Source organism: Eufriesea mexicana, unplaced genomic scaffold (assembly GCF_001483705.2).
Source record: "Eufriesea mexicana isolate 0111107269 unplaced genomic scaffold, ASM148370v2 scaffold124, whole genome shotgun sequence".
Taxonomy (NCBI): domain Eukaryota; kingdom Metazoa; phylum Arthropoda; class Insecta; order Hymenoptera; family Apidae; genus Eufriesea; species Eufriesea mexicana.
This window is the reverse complement of record NW_016908357.1, coordinates 113,499-130,503: the sequence shown is the minus strand read 5'-3', so window position 1 is coordinate 130,503 and position 17,005 is coordinate 113,499. Positions and strand designations below refer to the sequence as shown.

At 42.5% G+C, this 17,005-nt stretch overlaps 2 protein-coding genes across 2 annotated transcripts; one reads left to right on the top strand and one right to left on the bottom strand.

Moving 5' to 3' along the window:
• Window positions 1-782: 782 nt before the first annotated feature.
• On the bottom strand, window positions 783-16,846 carry rudimentary (carbamoyl-phosphate synthetase 2, aspartate transcarbamylase, and dihydroorotase rudimentary). The gene is given in 27 exon segments (XM_017911050.1): window positions 783-1,552; window positions 1,855-1,918; window positions 1,920-2,045; window positions 2,138-2,316; window positions 2,387-2,457; window positions 2,530-2,671; window positions 2,738-3,078; window positions 3,152-3,566; window positions 3,733-3,848; window positions 3,926-4,097; window positions 4,184-4,345; window positions 4,434-4,598; window positions 4,719-4,970; window positions 5,274-5,522; window positions 10,460-10,564; window positions 10,641-10,792; window positions 10,875-11,073; window positions 11,139-11,565; window positions 11,649-12,024; window positions 12,103-12,655; window positions 12,731-13,375; window positions 13,455-13,688; window positions 13,762-14,329; window positions 14,410-14,726; window positions 14,802-15,087; window positions 15,204-15,342; window positions 16,687-16,846. Coding segments are annotated over 27 exon segments (6,774 nt in total). The 5' UTR covers window positions 16,808-16,846; the 3' UTR covers window positions 783-1,354.
• On the top strand, window positions 6,266-10,165 carry LOC108555420 (uncharacterized). The gene is made up of 4 exons (XM_017911046.1): window positions 6,266-6,698; window positions 6,881-7,176; window positions 7,252-9,011; window positions 9,479-10,165. The coding sequence occupies exons 1-4, from the start codon at window positions 6,478-6,480 to the stop codon at window positions 10,100-10,102; spliced, it is 2,901 nt and encodes a 966-aa protein (XP_017766535.1). The 5' UTR covers window positions 6,266-6,477; the 3' UTR covers window positions 10,103-10,165.
• Window positions 16,847-17,005: the final 159 nt, after the last annotated feature.

Sequence of the window (17,005 nt, the reverse complement as noted above, 5' to 3'; positions counted from 1 at the left end):
ACCGAATACCATTCCCTCGAATATTCAACCTTCGAATCGTAAGACACGAAAGATCCCGAACGTACAGCCGTGCAAATTTGCACGACGGCAGATATACTGTGTCCCGAATCGAATGAAATCGGCTGAAAACGGATCGAATACGAACGTTTTCGTTCGTGCAATATCACGCTCTTCTGAGGTCTAGTCATTCCTTCGGCCTTGTAACGATTAATATACGATGCAACCCCGATGTTTCAATGGAACGATCGTTTAATCGTCAGTGATTCGTGAATCGACCAGCGATTAGAAAGTTCGAAAAAAATGCTGACGTTAACACTGAATATGTCCGCTTATCGTAAACGTACGATACGCGTACACGTCAGCGTACAATGAAAATTGTATATTACTCTTAGACGAATATCTATATATACGTATATTACGTGTACATACAAAACAGAAATGTATATAAATGTATTGTCAAAAATATAAGATGTTTATTATTATGCACGTGTGCGATTTGTCAATCTACTATCTACTTAAAACGATACATATACGAGAACCTGCATAGGTGAGAGGTCGAGGACTCGTATGATGTAAAATTTCATTATCTTTTTAAATATACGTTACGTAGAGATAAAGATTTATCAAAATTCATCAAAATTCATACCTATCGAATTATGCTTACGTAAAATATTTCATAAAACTTAACATTCCCTTTGTCGGTGAATTTCGACGAATATTCAAAATTCATCAAAATTCATACCTATGGAATTATGCTTACGTCAAATATTTCATAAAACTTAACATTCCCTTTGTCGGTGAATTTCGACGAATATAATGTCTGGCTCCTTATTCGTCTACAAAGAGAATGTCTCAACGTTTTAATACCTCTTCGATCTACGATAAAGCGATAATCATGTAAATCGCACAGTCTAATTGGAAATGGAATCAGGAACGTGTCTCCTCTTTTCTATACGTGTACGTTATTGTATATACTATGAACAGGTTCCGTGCTGCGTGCGCTTTTCGTTCTTTCCGCTCAGCTTTCCGTTCAAGCCCTTTGAATTCTCATTGTAAAAGGAAGAATTCTCTTTATCTTGTTGCAACATCATGTACAGTACATGGTCCGTTGTTTTGTCGTCTAAGGCATCTTAAACTTTACATCCTTTCTTTCCTAATTATATTTTTTTCACTATTATAAATATCGTAAGGCATACGTCAGAGACAAAACTGTCAATCGTAATAGCGCGGGGCGTATACGCCGCATGCGGCATGAACGGAAAGTATCGGAAAATCGATTCGGCACGGAACGTGTTAAACAAGATCAGATCGATCTTGACCCATAAGCCGAGCTTGTCGCGCATCCTCGGATGTGTCACACACGTCCAAGGACCATTGCCAAGAGCGCCATTCGTACGTAGACACCATTTTCAGCTTGCCGGAAGTATGCCGCACGCGGATCCGTGTCGAATTCCGGACTGATCTCGAATACTCGTGGCAACGGATGCATCACCACCATCTTCCTCTTCGCACGAGACATTAACTGCGGCGTTATAACGAAATGTCCGCAAACCTGTAAACACGTGAGCGTGCGACACGCACAATTAATTAACGCGATATATCGCGAGATTAAGGAAGGAAAGAACAAACGGGAAGAATGTCTATTTCTGCAAGAAAGTTAATCTTGCGATTGCCTCCTTATCTTCTTCGCTACTTTTTTTTTTTATAACAACTGCATTATCTCGATATCAAGGCTGCAGTAGTGATCGTACATATCGTTAATTAATCGTTAGCAAGTTACGAAGCAAACTTAGCCATGCGGTTTCAAGTTCAATGACAAATATGAAAGAGGAGTCGCTCCGACTGTGCACTTACTTGCCGATACTCCTCTTGATTGGTGAAACGTTCTTTTTGAATTCGCGTCATGTAAAGAACGTCTGTCCTCGAGGGTGGTAAATTTCTCCTGTGGTATTCCACGTTCAGACACGTATTTCACTACATGGTCAGGCATGCCGAGGCCAGGAGGACACACGTAACGTAGTTCAACGTTGTACAAAGTTAACAATCTACGAAGCGGGACGAGCATTCAAATGTTGTTATTGTTATACGTGAAGTAGATCGATTAAAATAATCGCAAGAATGAATCACACTGTCAGACCTTGCGAGAGAATGGACTGTTCTGCCATGTTTCAAATCTCCGATCATGGTAATCGTCAAACCGTTTACGGTACCAATCTCGTCTCTTATCGTAAAAATATCGAGCAACGATTGCGTCGGGTGTTCTCCAACACCATCGCCGGCGTTCAGTAAAGGCTTCCGACAGTGTTGAGCAGCCCTCTGAATACAAAATATTTATAAGGATAATCGCATTTATTTCCAAACACTTCTTAAAAATGAGAACACTCACCGATACGGCGCCAGGTTCAGGATGTCGAAGTACCACCACGTCGGCGTAACCAGCCATCACCGCTACCGAATCTGTAACAGGTAACCACGTTATGTTTCCCGTATCACGAGGAATTTTTCATCGCGATCGCGTAATTCGCTAACCTTCCAAGGTTTCTCCCTTTTTCACCGACGACGTCGTACCGTCCATGTATATCACTCGGCCTCCGAGTCGCTCCATCGCAGCCGCGAAACTGCACGAGGTTCTCGTGCTAACCTCGTAGAAGATCGACGCCATCACTTTTCCCTATAGAAAATCGACAGAGTTGCCGTGAAAGGGACAAGCTGACTGCGACCGTAAAATTTTCCTTACCCGTAAAATATGGTCTATCAACCGTTCTTTTCTAACGGCATTGCGAAAAATTTCCGCGACGTTAAAGATGTCTTTCAGCAGTTCTTTATTGAAGACATCCACTGTCAAAACGTTGTGCCCGACTAAATTCTGACTAGTGTGAACCGAGGGAACCGATGGCGCCGATGTCAACAGCAGATTCGTATTGCTGTCGCTCTTGTGCTTGCTCGCGTTGCTGATGGGAAGAGGCGAAACGGTACGCTGTTGAATCGGAATTTTCGAGTGCTCGCGTGAATCCAGGTCCGCAGCGAAGTGAACGTTCGACTTGTGCGACACCGATTGCAACAGGTTCGTGTATGGCTCTGAAACGAGGAATCAACCCCTGTGAAAATCTCGAGGAGAAATTCGCGCTACGATCGAAACAGATTTCCATACCGTTCTGCTCTTCTTCCGACATGTCCATTACTCGTTCGGTGTAATTGTTGAACTTTTCGTAATTTGGCGACAAAAGACCGTCCAATGCGGAACTTGGTCGACTGGTTACGTCAACGGTCGGAGCATTCGTAATCGTTGAAAGTTTCATCTTTGCCTGTACCTCTCTGATGTCTTGGCCGAAACCAGGGTTTACCAGAACTTGTCCTTCGACGTAGGCAACTTCTCCTCTAAGTACCACGCGATGAACCGATCCGCGAACTTTCATTCCGGCGAAGGGAGTCCATTTGGATTTGCTGAATGGCATCGCCTCTGGAATTACCCATTCGTCATCGAGATCGACCTCGATGTAGGTGTTGGACTGGTCTGGCACGTTGAAAATTCTTTTCGGATTCCTATAGAGCTTGTTTATTATATCCTGAAAAGGGGTCAATTATTTCCCTACGTTAAAAGAACATTATTCGATCAGATACGAATATCGTTTATCTCGTGAAAGTGAGATAGTAAAAAGTAACGTGTACATGCGTATATTTGGTAGCGAGATCTCGAGTTATCGTACATTCTTCGAAACGAATTTCGATTACCTCTATCGTTAATTTTCCCTCGTGAACAGCGGTCAATAAAAGCGGAAGCATGGTTTCGAGTCCTGGGAATCCGGGTGGTGGGTTCTCGCTGGATTTCTCCTGCACAGTGTGCGGTGCTTAAACATTAAGAACACGCGTTTTTAACGAAGCTGTCGCTTAGCTAATCCACGATCGTGAGCAGAACAGAGCTAACCATGATCCGTTGCGAAACAATCGATTATATCCATATTTTCCCAAAGGGCTTGCTGATCTTCCTTCGTACCCAAAACTGGTCTCACTTGACCCCATCCAGTTCCTATACGAGGAAGATCTTTTTCGCAGAGAAACAAATGGTGAGGACATACCTCGCAAGTGACAGCCATTCCCTGATAAAGATATAACAACAAATCGTTATCGTAATGGAATAAAGAAGCGATTGTTATGAAAAAATTTTCTTTAATCGATCGCGTACTTTTTCCTTGGCCGCGCGTATAATTTGAATCTCATCCTTCCGCGCTACGTGACACACGTGAATAGGTCTGTTATGTAAACCGGCCAAGAAAAGAATCGCGGCAGTTGTTTGCCGCTCGGCATGGACACAGATAGGGTATTTTTTGGGCCAACTTTGAAAGTGCTGAAAAATTCGAAACGTTGATTAATCAGATAATCCTAGATATCTGAAGGACATAGTTTCCCTTATCATTTAATCCACGATGACGTACCTTAATCCAGATAGTGAGATCGATTAATTTAAGCGTCGTGAACGTCTCGTTAAGATACATCTTTAGACCTGCCGCTAACGGAGCTAATTCAGCTGTTGTGTTGTAATTATCCGACGAAGCGCCAACGTAAAGCGCGTAATCGCATCTGGCGTTTGACAGAGCGCGCTGAAAAACGAATGAAAAATAAGAGGAAAGAAAAGTCGCAACCTACGACTGGAAAACAGAATTTGCAAATCACGAGAATCGCGAGATTCGTTGGCGCGAAAACCGACGTTGTTCCTTTACCTCCTTGGCCTGAGCGAACGATTGATGATCGATAACGGGTGGGTGAGTGTTGGGCATGGCGAAAATCATCGTGATACCTCCGGCAAGAGCAGCGGAGGTACAAGAGGCAAAATCTTCCTTATCGGTTCTGCCAGGATCACGCGTGTGTACGTGTATATCGATCAAACCAGGAAGCTTGATCATCGTCCGCGATGACATGCAATCCGTATGAGTTTTCATACGAGGTGCACGCCCGCCGAGCATTCTCATTGCCTACAACGAACAAAAGCGACCTTATCGTGACGTCATTCTCGATAATTGTGATCGTGTCGCTACACGTCGACAATTGTGCTTTAATTCGTTTCGCCTGTACAAGTTTACTACAGATAAAGATAACTCTTGAGAAAGATATTGCTGCAAATATATAATATAAACAAATCTTGTAAATACCGGCGTTTCATATAAACGCGTATCCAGGATGATAAAGTAAAAAAATTACACCAGAGGCGCTTCTCAATAGCAATACATACCGTTTTCGTTTGTTCGAAAGAAATATAAGAAAATCGTGATACTTACTTCGACGAGTAATTTGGCGCATTTGACATCCGTGATTAAGGGTACGGAATAATCGACGGCGAGTCTCCTCGTGCGATATCCGTGTGTCATGAAGTTGGAAACTCGACGCGCACCGCCATTTCTCATCGGCAAATTAATCACGAGATCGAATTGTTTCTTCGAAAGGAAATCGGCCAAATGTCGAAGCTCGGTCGGGCTGGAATCTTCGTTCACGCTAATATTCTCGAATGTCCATTGTACCGGTTCCACCTATATTTCAACCATTTATTCATGGAGAATTGTATTTTTCCAAACATTTTATTCCAATGTACATACACTTCGACTAGTTTATCGGATTTTTACGTTACATGTATCCATCGCATCTAGAGCTACAGTATCTACGCGATAATGATCTGTTGAATACACTTCTACAAAACCGCGGAAATACCGTCGATATCGATAAACTGGTATTTTATTTTAGAAAATTTAGTTATACGATCGAAAGTCACGGTATCGTCTACATTTTTATACGAAATATAGGATATGACCAATAAAGTAGATCAGAATTTATTTGTAATTATGACGAGTGGCACTTTGGACCGATATTAAGATTAGATAAAAGTAAACTTTCCTCCAAGGATATTTTTATTTATGACATCAGTGCGATTCTTTCGGGTAAAATCCTCCCTCTACCGCTATTGTAATTATAATAGTTTCCGGCTACTAATTTATACGCATACTTCGTATTCCGAAACGACAGGTTGATACTAATAATAGATTTCATTAATCTCGCGTATAGCGATATCGAATACGAAGGATAATACGAAGGTATACGCGTTTCTTTCGTTTCGTTTGCGTTACACGCTTCTTCAACTTCCGAAAATCGTTGCTCTTTTTTTTCCAACTAAGCTCATTCAAGTCCAGTTTATTTGTCGATAGCCGATAGCGAGTAATGATTAAAGCATTTAACTGCCTATAACATGATAACGATAGGTAGGTATTTATCGGCAGCGTTTCCCCGCGATTGGATTATTGTCGCGTCGATCAGTGAATACGTGTTCTTCGGCGTTTACATGCGTCATGATCGTGGACGTTGATTCTTCGTTAGTGTCAAAAGCAAGGAATAATACTTCATCGCTGGGTGAAGAATGAGAATCGCAGAATCGAAGATTCGTTGTGATATATAGTTCTATTTAAAAGACAATTTCCGCGAAACTAGGACGAAATGGGAAATTCCAAGTCGAAGTTTAAGTCAAGATCGCGAAGCAAAACAGGAAGAAAGAGCGCACGCAGCGACCAGTATGAAAACGTTGAAAATTTAGTTACTTACGAGAATTGCAATGACGCAGAATTGTTGTTCATAAGAAAAACTATCCAAACGAATCCCGAGTTGTTCATACTGAACAATCTCATGATGTGTGTCCAATTCTTCGGCAATTACGAACAGTAAGTCATCGTATTTTAAGATCATTCGCGCGACCGCGCCATGGCGTGAAGAAACGATATTTTTCTCCGATCGCGGTAGACACGTTACAAAGATCACGATAACGTTAACTTCGGTTCGCGATAAAACGGTTTTACAATTGACCGATCGAAGAATAATACTTTTTCATGGTTTGGCTTTTCAGGGATATCAAGCACGCGAAGGAGACACTGGTATCGTCGCACGAAGCGAAACTGAACAAGCGTTTACCCCCGATGAAGCGCGTTCTACTTCCAGACGTTCTTCAGGCATATGTCTCTCGACATATCGGTTTCACATCCACGCGACAAACTTTCCGACCAACTATCGAACCCCTGCATCCAGTTCGAATTTACACGGTTCACGATAACATCGATATCACGGAACAAAATTCGGCGCTTTATAGCATCGTGAATAACTCGATCACATATAACATCCTGTTGAAACCCACGGGACATCAAGGTAAATATTTGGTTCTTTGAATTAATTAACCAAATGTTTTTACCTCTACGCTCACGTTCGCCTTTACGTTCGCAGGATACGTGCAGCTACAGCTTCTCCATGATTCTCCGATCCCGAAGAAGATAACGAAAGGGAACAACGTGGATCGATCGTCGATAGAAGAGGACGGTGACGAATTGTACAGTGGGATTGATAGCATTTACGGTGCGAAAGCGAAATCGGTCCGGTCCGACTATTCGGTCGCGTCCGAAAAATCTAGGCGAGATATACTGAAAGAGTCCAAGTTTCATATAACGCTATCCTTGCCTAATTTGTACGAGGAAGGACTCGCCGTGTACGAAGACCATCGTGATTTGTTACGTTCCAATCGTAATATCAGAAACGACGTTGATTACGACAACTCGTACTCGTTAGCGGAACAAAGGCATCCGAATAAAAGTGTTCAATCAAAGGGGGGATATTCTAATCAGGCGAAAGAAACACCGTTAACGAAGAAACAAGGATTAGTGAACCAAGAGCATACGAGTAGCAACAGTTCCGGATATCGAACGGACAATTACGCAACGGGTAGTGACAGCAGCTCGAGGTTCTCGCAGTCGTACAACTCCGACAAGCTAGACGAATCTTGGATATCCAATGCAAAACTTCCAAATCGTTGTTTCAAGAGAGTCACCTACACGGCAGATGGCAAGATTTATGACCCCAAGGAAGAAGAAATGTATTTATTGAACAGCAAACAACGGAGAATCAAGGAGGCGCTAAAGCGGCACAACTACGACGTGATATACATCAGCAGCACCGAATTTATGAAGCATTTTATAAAAATGTTCAAACAAAAGTTGGGTGATTCGTTGACCTTTGACGAAGACTCGCTGGAAGATATGAGACGAGAGGGATGCGTGCTCTACTGTGACAAAATTATGGTTTCCGACGCGTTTAAGCACAGCCGAGTAGAACAGTACGAAATTATTCCTGCTATTTGGTTGGAATGGCCAATCTGTGCTCAAGAATGGCTAGACAGGCCGCGAAATCACTGGCCTACGTCCAACGACGTCGACAAGGTTAAGAGCCTTGGATCCTACGTGGTACCGGAAGGATTCATTCCGAAACACGGAAACAGCAATCTCATTGAGGATCTCGAGTGGCAACTTACGTTTCCAACAGCCGAAAGATACCTTGAAACTTGTATGACACAGGCCCAAGCGAAGATATATTTAATCGCTCTGATGCTTCATAAAACTTTTATGAGGCCAATTTTCGATACGATGTTCAGCTTAACTACTGCTCATATTAAGCACAGATTATTTTGGATGATCGAGGAGGACGGTAGATCGTCGAAATGGCCCGATAACGGAATGGGTGCATGTTTGTTAAAGTTGTTAAACTCTTTGTACTATAGCATTAGCCAAAACGAACCTATACTAAAGGACTACTTTATCAAGGATAGGAATCTCTTTCAAAGAATACCCTGTGAACATTTGCTGCACACGCAGAAGCAATTGAAGCGCATCATCGAGAATCCGGTGATATATATTTTTCACGCGATGGAAAATATTCGATATAACGATAATTTCTTCCCGAGATTGAACTTCGAGATGTTACTGAAGATATTAACGGAAAATACGTTAACGCTGATCAATCCGATGCTTGTGCAAACTATTCCAGATCCGACGACCCGACCACGAGGACAACAGTCCGGACAAGATAACAAGTACGACAGAACCGCATTTTGGGATATGATCAAGACGAAAAGCACCAAACAATCCGTCCAATTGGTTACCAATAAGACGTTAATTAATCCTCGCAAGGCTACCGATTCTATCATCGAGATCTCGGTAAGTATAATTTTGTGATAAATTCTGTTCATCGATGATTTTCTAATGTCTTTATCTCTAACGTTTGTTATCGGATGACACATGCTATATCGTACTTCGAGGACGCACATTCTCACGGTAACGTGATCAGAAATGATACTAGCGCGAAGCGACCTTTTCCCGCCCTTGTGCTCTTTTTACCGAATTATCGATCAAATTCTGTACCCGGTTCGTGTCGAAATCGTCCAAGAATATTTTCAAGTTGGCCTAAAAAAGTACATTCTTGCCTGTCAATGTAATATCTCTCGCGGTATGCTCGATAAGGGGCAATACGATCAAATTAATTTACTTCTGCTTTAACGAAATCTAATCTTATCTATTCACTATCGTAGCTATGTACTATCTATTATGATATTATATTCCGTGTGCTCCAGGATAATATGTCGATTGGTCAAAAACTAACGTTCCATTCTTCTCTGTTTTTCTAGACACGGTGTGTCCCTTTGGACGGTCTAAGATTGGCTATTCTTCTAAGCTTTTTCATCGAACATTTCATCCAAATCGGGGAACGCTGTATTCAGTATCAAGCGGACCAACAGAAAGCTGTTTATCTCGACCACGCCGATCGCCTGTCCATCCTCCTTTTCGAACATCCATGTTACAGAAACGATGCACGAGCTTTTCGCGACAGGATCAAGGTTCTCAGGAAGAAAACGATGGTTCCGAACACGCGCAACGACAGGTCGAATACTTCTACGAGAAAACCGGAAACGGCCATATACGTTGCTTCGTTGAACGATCGCTTCACAGACGAATCAGCGAAAAAGGATGACTCTCTACCGGAGACGAACAAGCGACCCGATCCAGATGTCCATCGTGTTGAAATCATGACGAAAGCGATCATACATGATAGACATTACGAAAAAATGAAGGAATTGGACGTGAAAGTGGTGAATAATAAGAAAACGTTGCTCGTGCAGGATCTGGAAGATCGAAGTTCGACGATCGAAAATGGAGCTTCAGAATCGAACAGCGACGTCGACAAGAAACAATTGGTCGTATCGTTTCGTGACTTGTCCGAGCCTGCAACACCTAATTTTACGTACATTTGAAACGCATAGCCGCAAACACGCATGACCAATTTTCTCCAAGTTGCTCAATAAATGTTTCAAATTTTAGCAACCAATTAATAATTTATTATTAGTTAAAGAATATTATTTATAACTGTAAAAAGATTAGACACGATTAACGTTTCTTGTATTTCGAGAAAGTAAACGATATTAATTAATCTAAACGAACGTGAGAGAAGTGACAGATAAAGACATTTAAACTAGGTATAAATTAAGCTTCCAAAATTCTCTCAAGCAATTAACATTCAACGTTTGTTCGTATCTTGTTTATAAATATTTAAATATACGTTTTACGTTTCTAAGTGAAAAGATTGGTAACACGTCCTTTTTAAAACTTACCTCTACTCCGTGTTCTGTATAGAAATCTGCGGTCCCCATGCTAGCGTATAATTTGTAACCCATCTCGTAAAGGCTGTAAATGGACGGTAACAATTCCATTTTATGCTGTAATGAGAAAGGAGAACGTTAGAACCGTTGAACCGAGGAAGTTTTCTGAATTTCTAAGCAACCAAGACGCTACCTTGAAACTTCCTATCGAGAGCAAAATGCCTTTCTGCGGTATATGGAAACCCGTACTCATCATTCCTTTCAAATAAGCCTCGTACCGATTGTCTCCGAAACAAGCAACCTCCCCCGTGGATACCATCTCGACACCCAACATCACATCGGCACCTATTCAATCGCAAAGTGTTATATTTCTTAGAATCGTGTCAGAATGGTCGATTCGAACGACTCGTCGAGTGTGCGCGCTTACCAGCGAGTCGCGAAAAGGAAAATTGCGGTACTTTAACGCCAACTTTGCCACATCCGGCAAGTACGTCTACTGGATCTACGGTCTCTCCAACGATCACTCGAGTGGCCATAGCTACGAAATTATAATCCAATGTCTTCGACACGAAAGGGAAAGACCTAGACACCCTGACGTTGCACTCGATCACTTTCAACTCATTGTCCTGTAAACCAGAAAGTATCATCGTTAGTCTCTCTTTTCCCTTTCCTCCGTTTCTCTGCAACTCGCCTTTGCGATCAATTGCATGTTAAAGGGCCCAGTGACGCTGAGGGACGCGGCAATGGCCTTGGACATCATTTTGATTTTCGTCAATGTCTCCGTGTTGATATCCTGCGGTGGAGTGACTAGGGTCGCATCGCCCGAATGGACACCCGCGTTTTCCACGTGCTCCGATACGGCCATACAGAGAATAATCCCGTCATAGGCAACCGCGTCCACGTCGATCTCCTTCGCTCCGAGTATAAACTTCGATATAACCACCGGATGCTCTTTGTTCACCTCGCTGGCGCTTTTCAAATACGATTCGAGATCGTGATTCGAATAGGCCACGTTCATCGCAGCGCCACTCAACACGTAAGAAGGACGCACCAAACACGGGTATTCGACTTCCACGCAAAATTCGATCGCAGATTTTAAGTTGGTCAATTCCTTCCACCTGGACGATAGTATGTTACCGTTACGTTGGATTCGACTAAATTTCCTCTTACAAAAAGGACATATTAATCGTATTCGTCTTACCTGGGTTGCGAAATGCCAATGCCGTCCAACATGCGAGAAAATTTGAAACGATTCTCTGCTCCGTCCACAGATTCCGGCGAAGTTCCGAGAATCCTGGCTTGCTGTCTATGAAGATCCATAGCGATGTTATTCGGTAATTGACCGCCCATCGATAAAATTATTCCTTCTGGGCATTCGTGATCGTAAATATCCATTACGACTTCGAACGATATCTCCTCAAAGTACAATCGATCGCTCATATCGTAATCGGTGCTAACAGTTTCCGGATTGTAGTTCACCATGATCGTCTTTTTATTCAAGTTTCGCAGTTCGCATAAACAATTGACGGCACACCAGTCGAATTCTACCGAGCTTCCGATTCGATATACCCCGGATCCTGAGAAACGTGTGCATATTTCCAATTTACCGAAAATGTTAGACAACTTCTCTCGAATCTATTCATTTTCTCACTTACCTATCACCATTATGTATCCACCTGGGAATTCCACGTCGTGCGTAGTACCATTGTATGTCAGGTAGAGATAATTCGTAGTGGCTGGCCACTCTGCAGCTACCGTGTCTATCTGTTTCACCATTGGTCGTATATTGCTCTCCTGCCTTTGTATTCTCACCGCTAACTCCGAACTTTTCACCACCGTTGCGATCTGCTTGTCCGAGAAGCCGATTTGTTTGGCATGCAGCAAGACGTCGTGCGACAGTTTCGTGTGATCCGTATTCTCCAAAATGAAATAATAGTCGATAATGTTTTTCATCTTGTGTAGGAACCATTTATCTATTTTCGTGAGTTCGTACAACCGATCGATCGTATAGCCGGCCTTTATGGAGGATGCAAGAACAAACATTCTCTTGTCCGTTGGTTTCTCCAATTCTTCGTCGTTCGGTGCTTTCACGTATGGATCGAAACCGTTAGTGTTTTCGTCGACCATTCTCAAAGCTTTCTGAAAAGCTTCCTCGAACTTGCGACCGATCGCCATCACTTCTCCTACGCTTTTCATCGAGCTGCCGATCTAAAATCAAGACAAAATTGATCACTTTCAAAATCCTGATACCCGTATTCACGCCGGTTGCGGCATCAATTATACCTTTGTGGAGACCCAATGAAATTTGTTGAGGTCCCATCTTGGTATTTTAACCACGCAATAGTCCAAGCTCGGTTCGAAGCACGCGGTAGTCTTTCCGGTAACAGAGTTATGGATATCCGGTAAGCGAATACCGAGTGCCAATTTAGCGGCAACATAAGCCAATGGATAACCAGTCGCTTTGCTCGCTAAAGCAGAACTGCGAGATAATCTCGCGTTCACTTCGATGATATAATATTCCTCGGTATTCGGGTTCAGCGCGTACTGGATGTTGCATTCGCCAACGATGCCAAAGTGTTTAATTACATTGATGGCTGTCATTCGAAGCATATTGTATTCTTTGTTGGACAAAGTTTGACTCGGCGCGACCACGATCGATTCACCGGTATGGATACCAAGAGGATCCACGTTCTCCATGTTGCAAACGGTGATACAATTGTCGTACGCATCTCGAACGACCTCGTATTCGACTTCCTTCCATCCTTTCAACGATTTATCGATGATCAGCTGATTCGAGTGAGTGAACGCATGCTGCGCGAGAGTCTGCAATTCTTCTACGGAATTGGCGAAACCAGATCCCAAACCACCTAGAGAGAATGCTGCCCTGGCCATTACGGGATAGCCCAGTTTCTCGGCTGCGTCTAAAGTCTGACGGAACAAACACGCACGACCGCGTTTTTAATTCGGAAAAAATCTGTTTAATTAATCGTAAAATTTGATTCTTAACCTCTTGGATAGAGTACACTGCCGCGCTCGGTGCCACTTTCTCGTCGATCTCTGCGATGCGTTCTGCAAACATCTTTCTGTCCTCCGTTTCTATGATCGATTGTATAGGGGTCCCTAGAATCTTGACGTTGTATTTTTTAAATACCCCGTTCCTTTCGAGCTCAACGCCGCAATTGAGAGCAGTCTGTCCACCAAATGCTAACAGCACGCCATCGGGTCGTTCCGATTGTATTACCTGAAAATTATAAAGTCTCGTTAGAAAATAACAACAGATTTCTAGGAGGAATCGAATATCGACGGTCGACTACCTGCTCCACGTATTCCGGTATTATTGGCAAAAAATAAACTTTATCCGCCATGCCTTTAGATGTTTGTACTGTCGCGATATTGGGGTTGATCAACAGCGTCCGTACGGATTCTTCGCGCAATGCTTTAATCGCTTGCGATCCGGAATAGTCGAATTCACCCGCTTGACCGATACTCAGACCACCCGATCCCAAAATCAACACCTTTTTCGGTCGCAGAGGCAAGTTACCGATGCTTTCGGGGAAATTCAATTTTTCATGCAACCTCTGCTTCATGGACTCTCCGCGTTTTCCATTCGCTACGTCGATCACGGCGTCCAGGAATACATCGAACAAACAGTCCAGGTCTTGAGGACCAGCAGTGTGTTCGGGATGAAATTGGACCGAAAAATAAGGAAGAGTCGAATGAACGACACCTTCGTTGCTATTATCGTTCGTATTGATGAAAAGCGGTTCCCAATCGGCTGGTAACAGGCTCGCATCAACCGCAAATCCGTGATTTTGCGAAGTCATGTAACAACGTCCAGTTCCCTGATGCGTGACCGGTTGATTGTGGCCACGGTTTCCGTAACTGCGTGTGTTTATGTATATAGACGTTCCCAAACAGGAATTTAATTACTCCGTAATAAAAATATAATCAGAGATACCTACTTCATCTTGTACGTAACAAAACCAGCGGCAATACACAGCAACTGATGACCCAGGCAAATGCCGAAAATTGGTTTATCTGTTCGTGATTCGAGGATGGATCGAATAGCTTTAATCGTTGTTTCGCACTTGCTCGGATCGCCTGGTCCATTACTTAGAAGCATGCCATCGTAATTGGCTTTAGTAAGATCGTAATTCCAAGGCACAACATCGACGCGACAACCTCGACTAATCAAACACCTCAGTTGATTGTACTTTAAACCACAATTTACCACGCATATACGGGGGTAACCGGTGGAATTGTACGTCGTTTGTGCAGGCTAAAATAAATCATTCACAATCAGTGCAATGGTTCATACAGCTTTTAAATCGCATCGAATATCTTTTTCTTGTACCTGCACGACTTCCGCGACGAGATTTCTTTCGTTCGGATCAGCTATCGGTGGATTCACAGAAAGAACGGGAACAGGTGGCGGTGGATCAAACACGAGTCTACCTAAGATCGTGCCTTTCTCGCGAATAATTTTTGTCAGGGCTCTGGTATCGATCTCGTATATACCAGGAACGTTTTGCTCGATCATCCATTCGGACAGCGTTTTGGTCTGTCGCCAGTGGCTCGGAGTTTCACAAATTTCACCGATCACCAAAGCAGCGGCCCAAATTCGATCAGATTCGAACCAGCTGTAAAAGAAAAGAAGGTTCAGAAATTTCACCCATAGCGTTTACCGCAATGCGTATCGTTTTCAATTAATAATTCACGTTGCTCTTTATAGTACGAATCGAGTTGTAATTCTTACTATGGTATATTATGTTCGTCCACCTCGTTATCAAATACTCCATAATTTCCGATAAGTGGATACGTCAGTACTAAAATTTGAGCATGGTAGGAAGGATCTGTAAGTGACTCGGGATAGCCCACCATACCGGTCTGAAATACTATAAAAAGAAAATGCATCAGTTCAAACAGAATGTACTCGTAACGCGTGCAGAGTACGTAAAAATGATGCGCAATGGCCATCGTAGTTGGGTTCTACACCCTCGGGACGGTGGAAATATCTTGAGAAATGTAAGGGTTAAATTGGTTTCGACCTAGTCTTACAAGATCAAATTCTGTTTTCTTTCGTCGCACGATCTAGGAAAAGCCGAGACTCTTAGTTGAAGACTCTTGGTTTTCTTAGAGAATCGCGTTAAGGTTTCGATTAATCTTTGAATTTACTTCATTCGTAATATTCTCATATTTTACAATTGGGCATAGAGAATAAATAACATATTCCGATTCGCGGAAATTCACCTTCCCAGATAATACGGTCACGCCTGATCCCCGATCCGGTTGTCAGATACGCGGATTATACTGTATTACGTCACACCTGTACACCTCGGTATTATTGCTTTCGTAAATATGTATATGTACAGATATATATTTCTTTATTCCTTATTCTATCATATAAGCATACATTTATTTTAATTATTGAAACTTCAATCGTCGTTTTAAAGAAAACAGTTGAATTATCGCAGTCTAATATTTCTTTGATATTTTTTATCTTCTTAATTAACAATACTCGCTGCAATGAAAAAGTAAATTTAGCCTTGCAAAGATACATTTTCTAATCTTCTAGAATCCAGTTACTAATGACCATTGCACTCTACTTTGAAACAAACTGTACAACGTTCATTCGAACTATAACGGTAATTTGCAAAATGTAAATATCAAAGGAGCATGGGGGTCGAAATCAATCGTATTTATTTTCAAGCCGAATACGTTATCGAATTGTTTTTAAATTATCGTGTAAGGTTTTACATTACGAGTAGCGAGCGAACTGTATCAACGTAATATGATCACATGCATCTCGTGTAATTAGATTTAAATGGTTGTTCTATAGACAAAGATAAACGTCAAATCAAAAGTTCACGAGACTGTCAGTGTCTTCGATAAGCAAAGTTATTTTCCACACTCGATGCACTAACGTAAAATCTCTTTTCGAATCGGCAAAAAAAAGCACGTGGAAACGGAATATTACGATAAATTAGTAGTAACAGTCCCACGTGGCTCTTTCCTTCCGTAGTTGCATAGGAAACATGTGCTCGTATATCGTGGAAGCGTGCATATGTATTTCAGTTTAGGAGCAATTAAGTCAATCGGGGCAATGACGAGCGTGTTTACTCGATTGAAATTGAAAGTACGATGAAAGAAAGACGACGGTAGAAACAATCATGGAAAGATTCGTACACGTACGTCTACATACAATGCAATGGCCGAGCACGTGTTGCACGTACACTCACCTATTTCACCGTCGACCGGTTTCACCGCTCCGAAATGTCTCCCTGGGAAGACAGTACCATCTTCGAGCAAAAGATAGATGGATTTAGATACGGGATCAGGTATGACCGCATGTTTGTGCATTTTTCTTAACGGTACACAGAGCACTCCAAGCGTGCTCTCGCTCCGGTGGACACTGCTCGTAGCATACCTCTACACATTTGGGTTTGAGCATTGAAATTGTACTCATGAGATCGTTCAGCTCCGTTCAGCTTCGTTCAGGCCTGCGCGTAGAGGCTATAAAACGCGGCTTCAGCCCATAGGCGTCCACTTTTACTCGCT

Bases quoted from the DNA above. Each gene is read 5' to 3' on its own strand.
- LOC108555420 (XM_017911046.1), top strand. From the start codon at position 6,478: ATGGGAAATTCCAAGTCGAAGTTTAAGTCAAGATCGCGAAGCAAAACA. The intron at 6,699-6,880 runs GTAAGTCATCGT...TTGGCTTTTCAG, and splicing joins TTCTTCGGCAATTACGAACA to GGATATCAAGCACGCGAAGG. The intron at 7,177-7,251 runs GTAAATATTTGG...TTACGTTCGCAG, and splicing joins GAAACCCACGGGACATCAAG to GATACGTGCAGCTACAGCTT.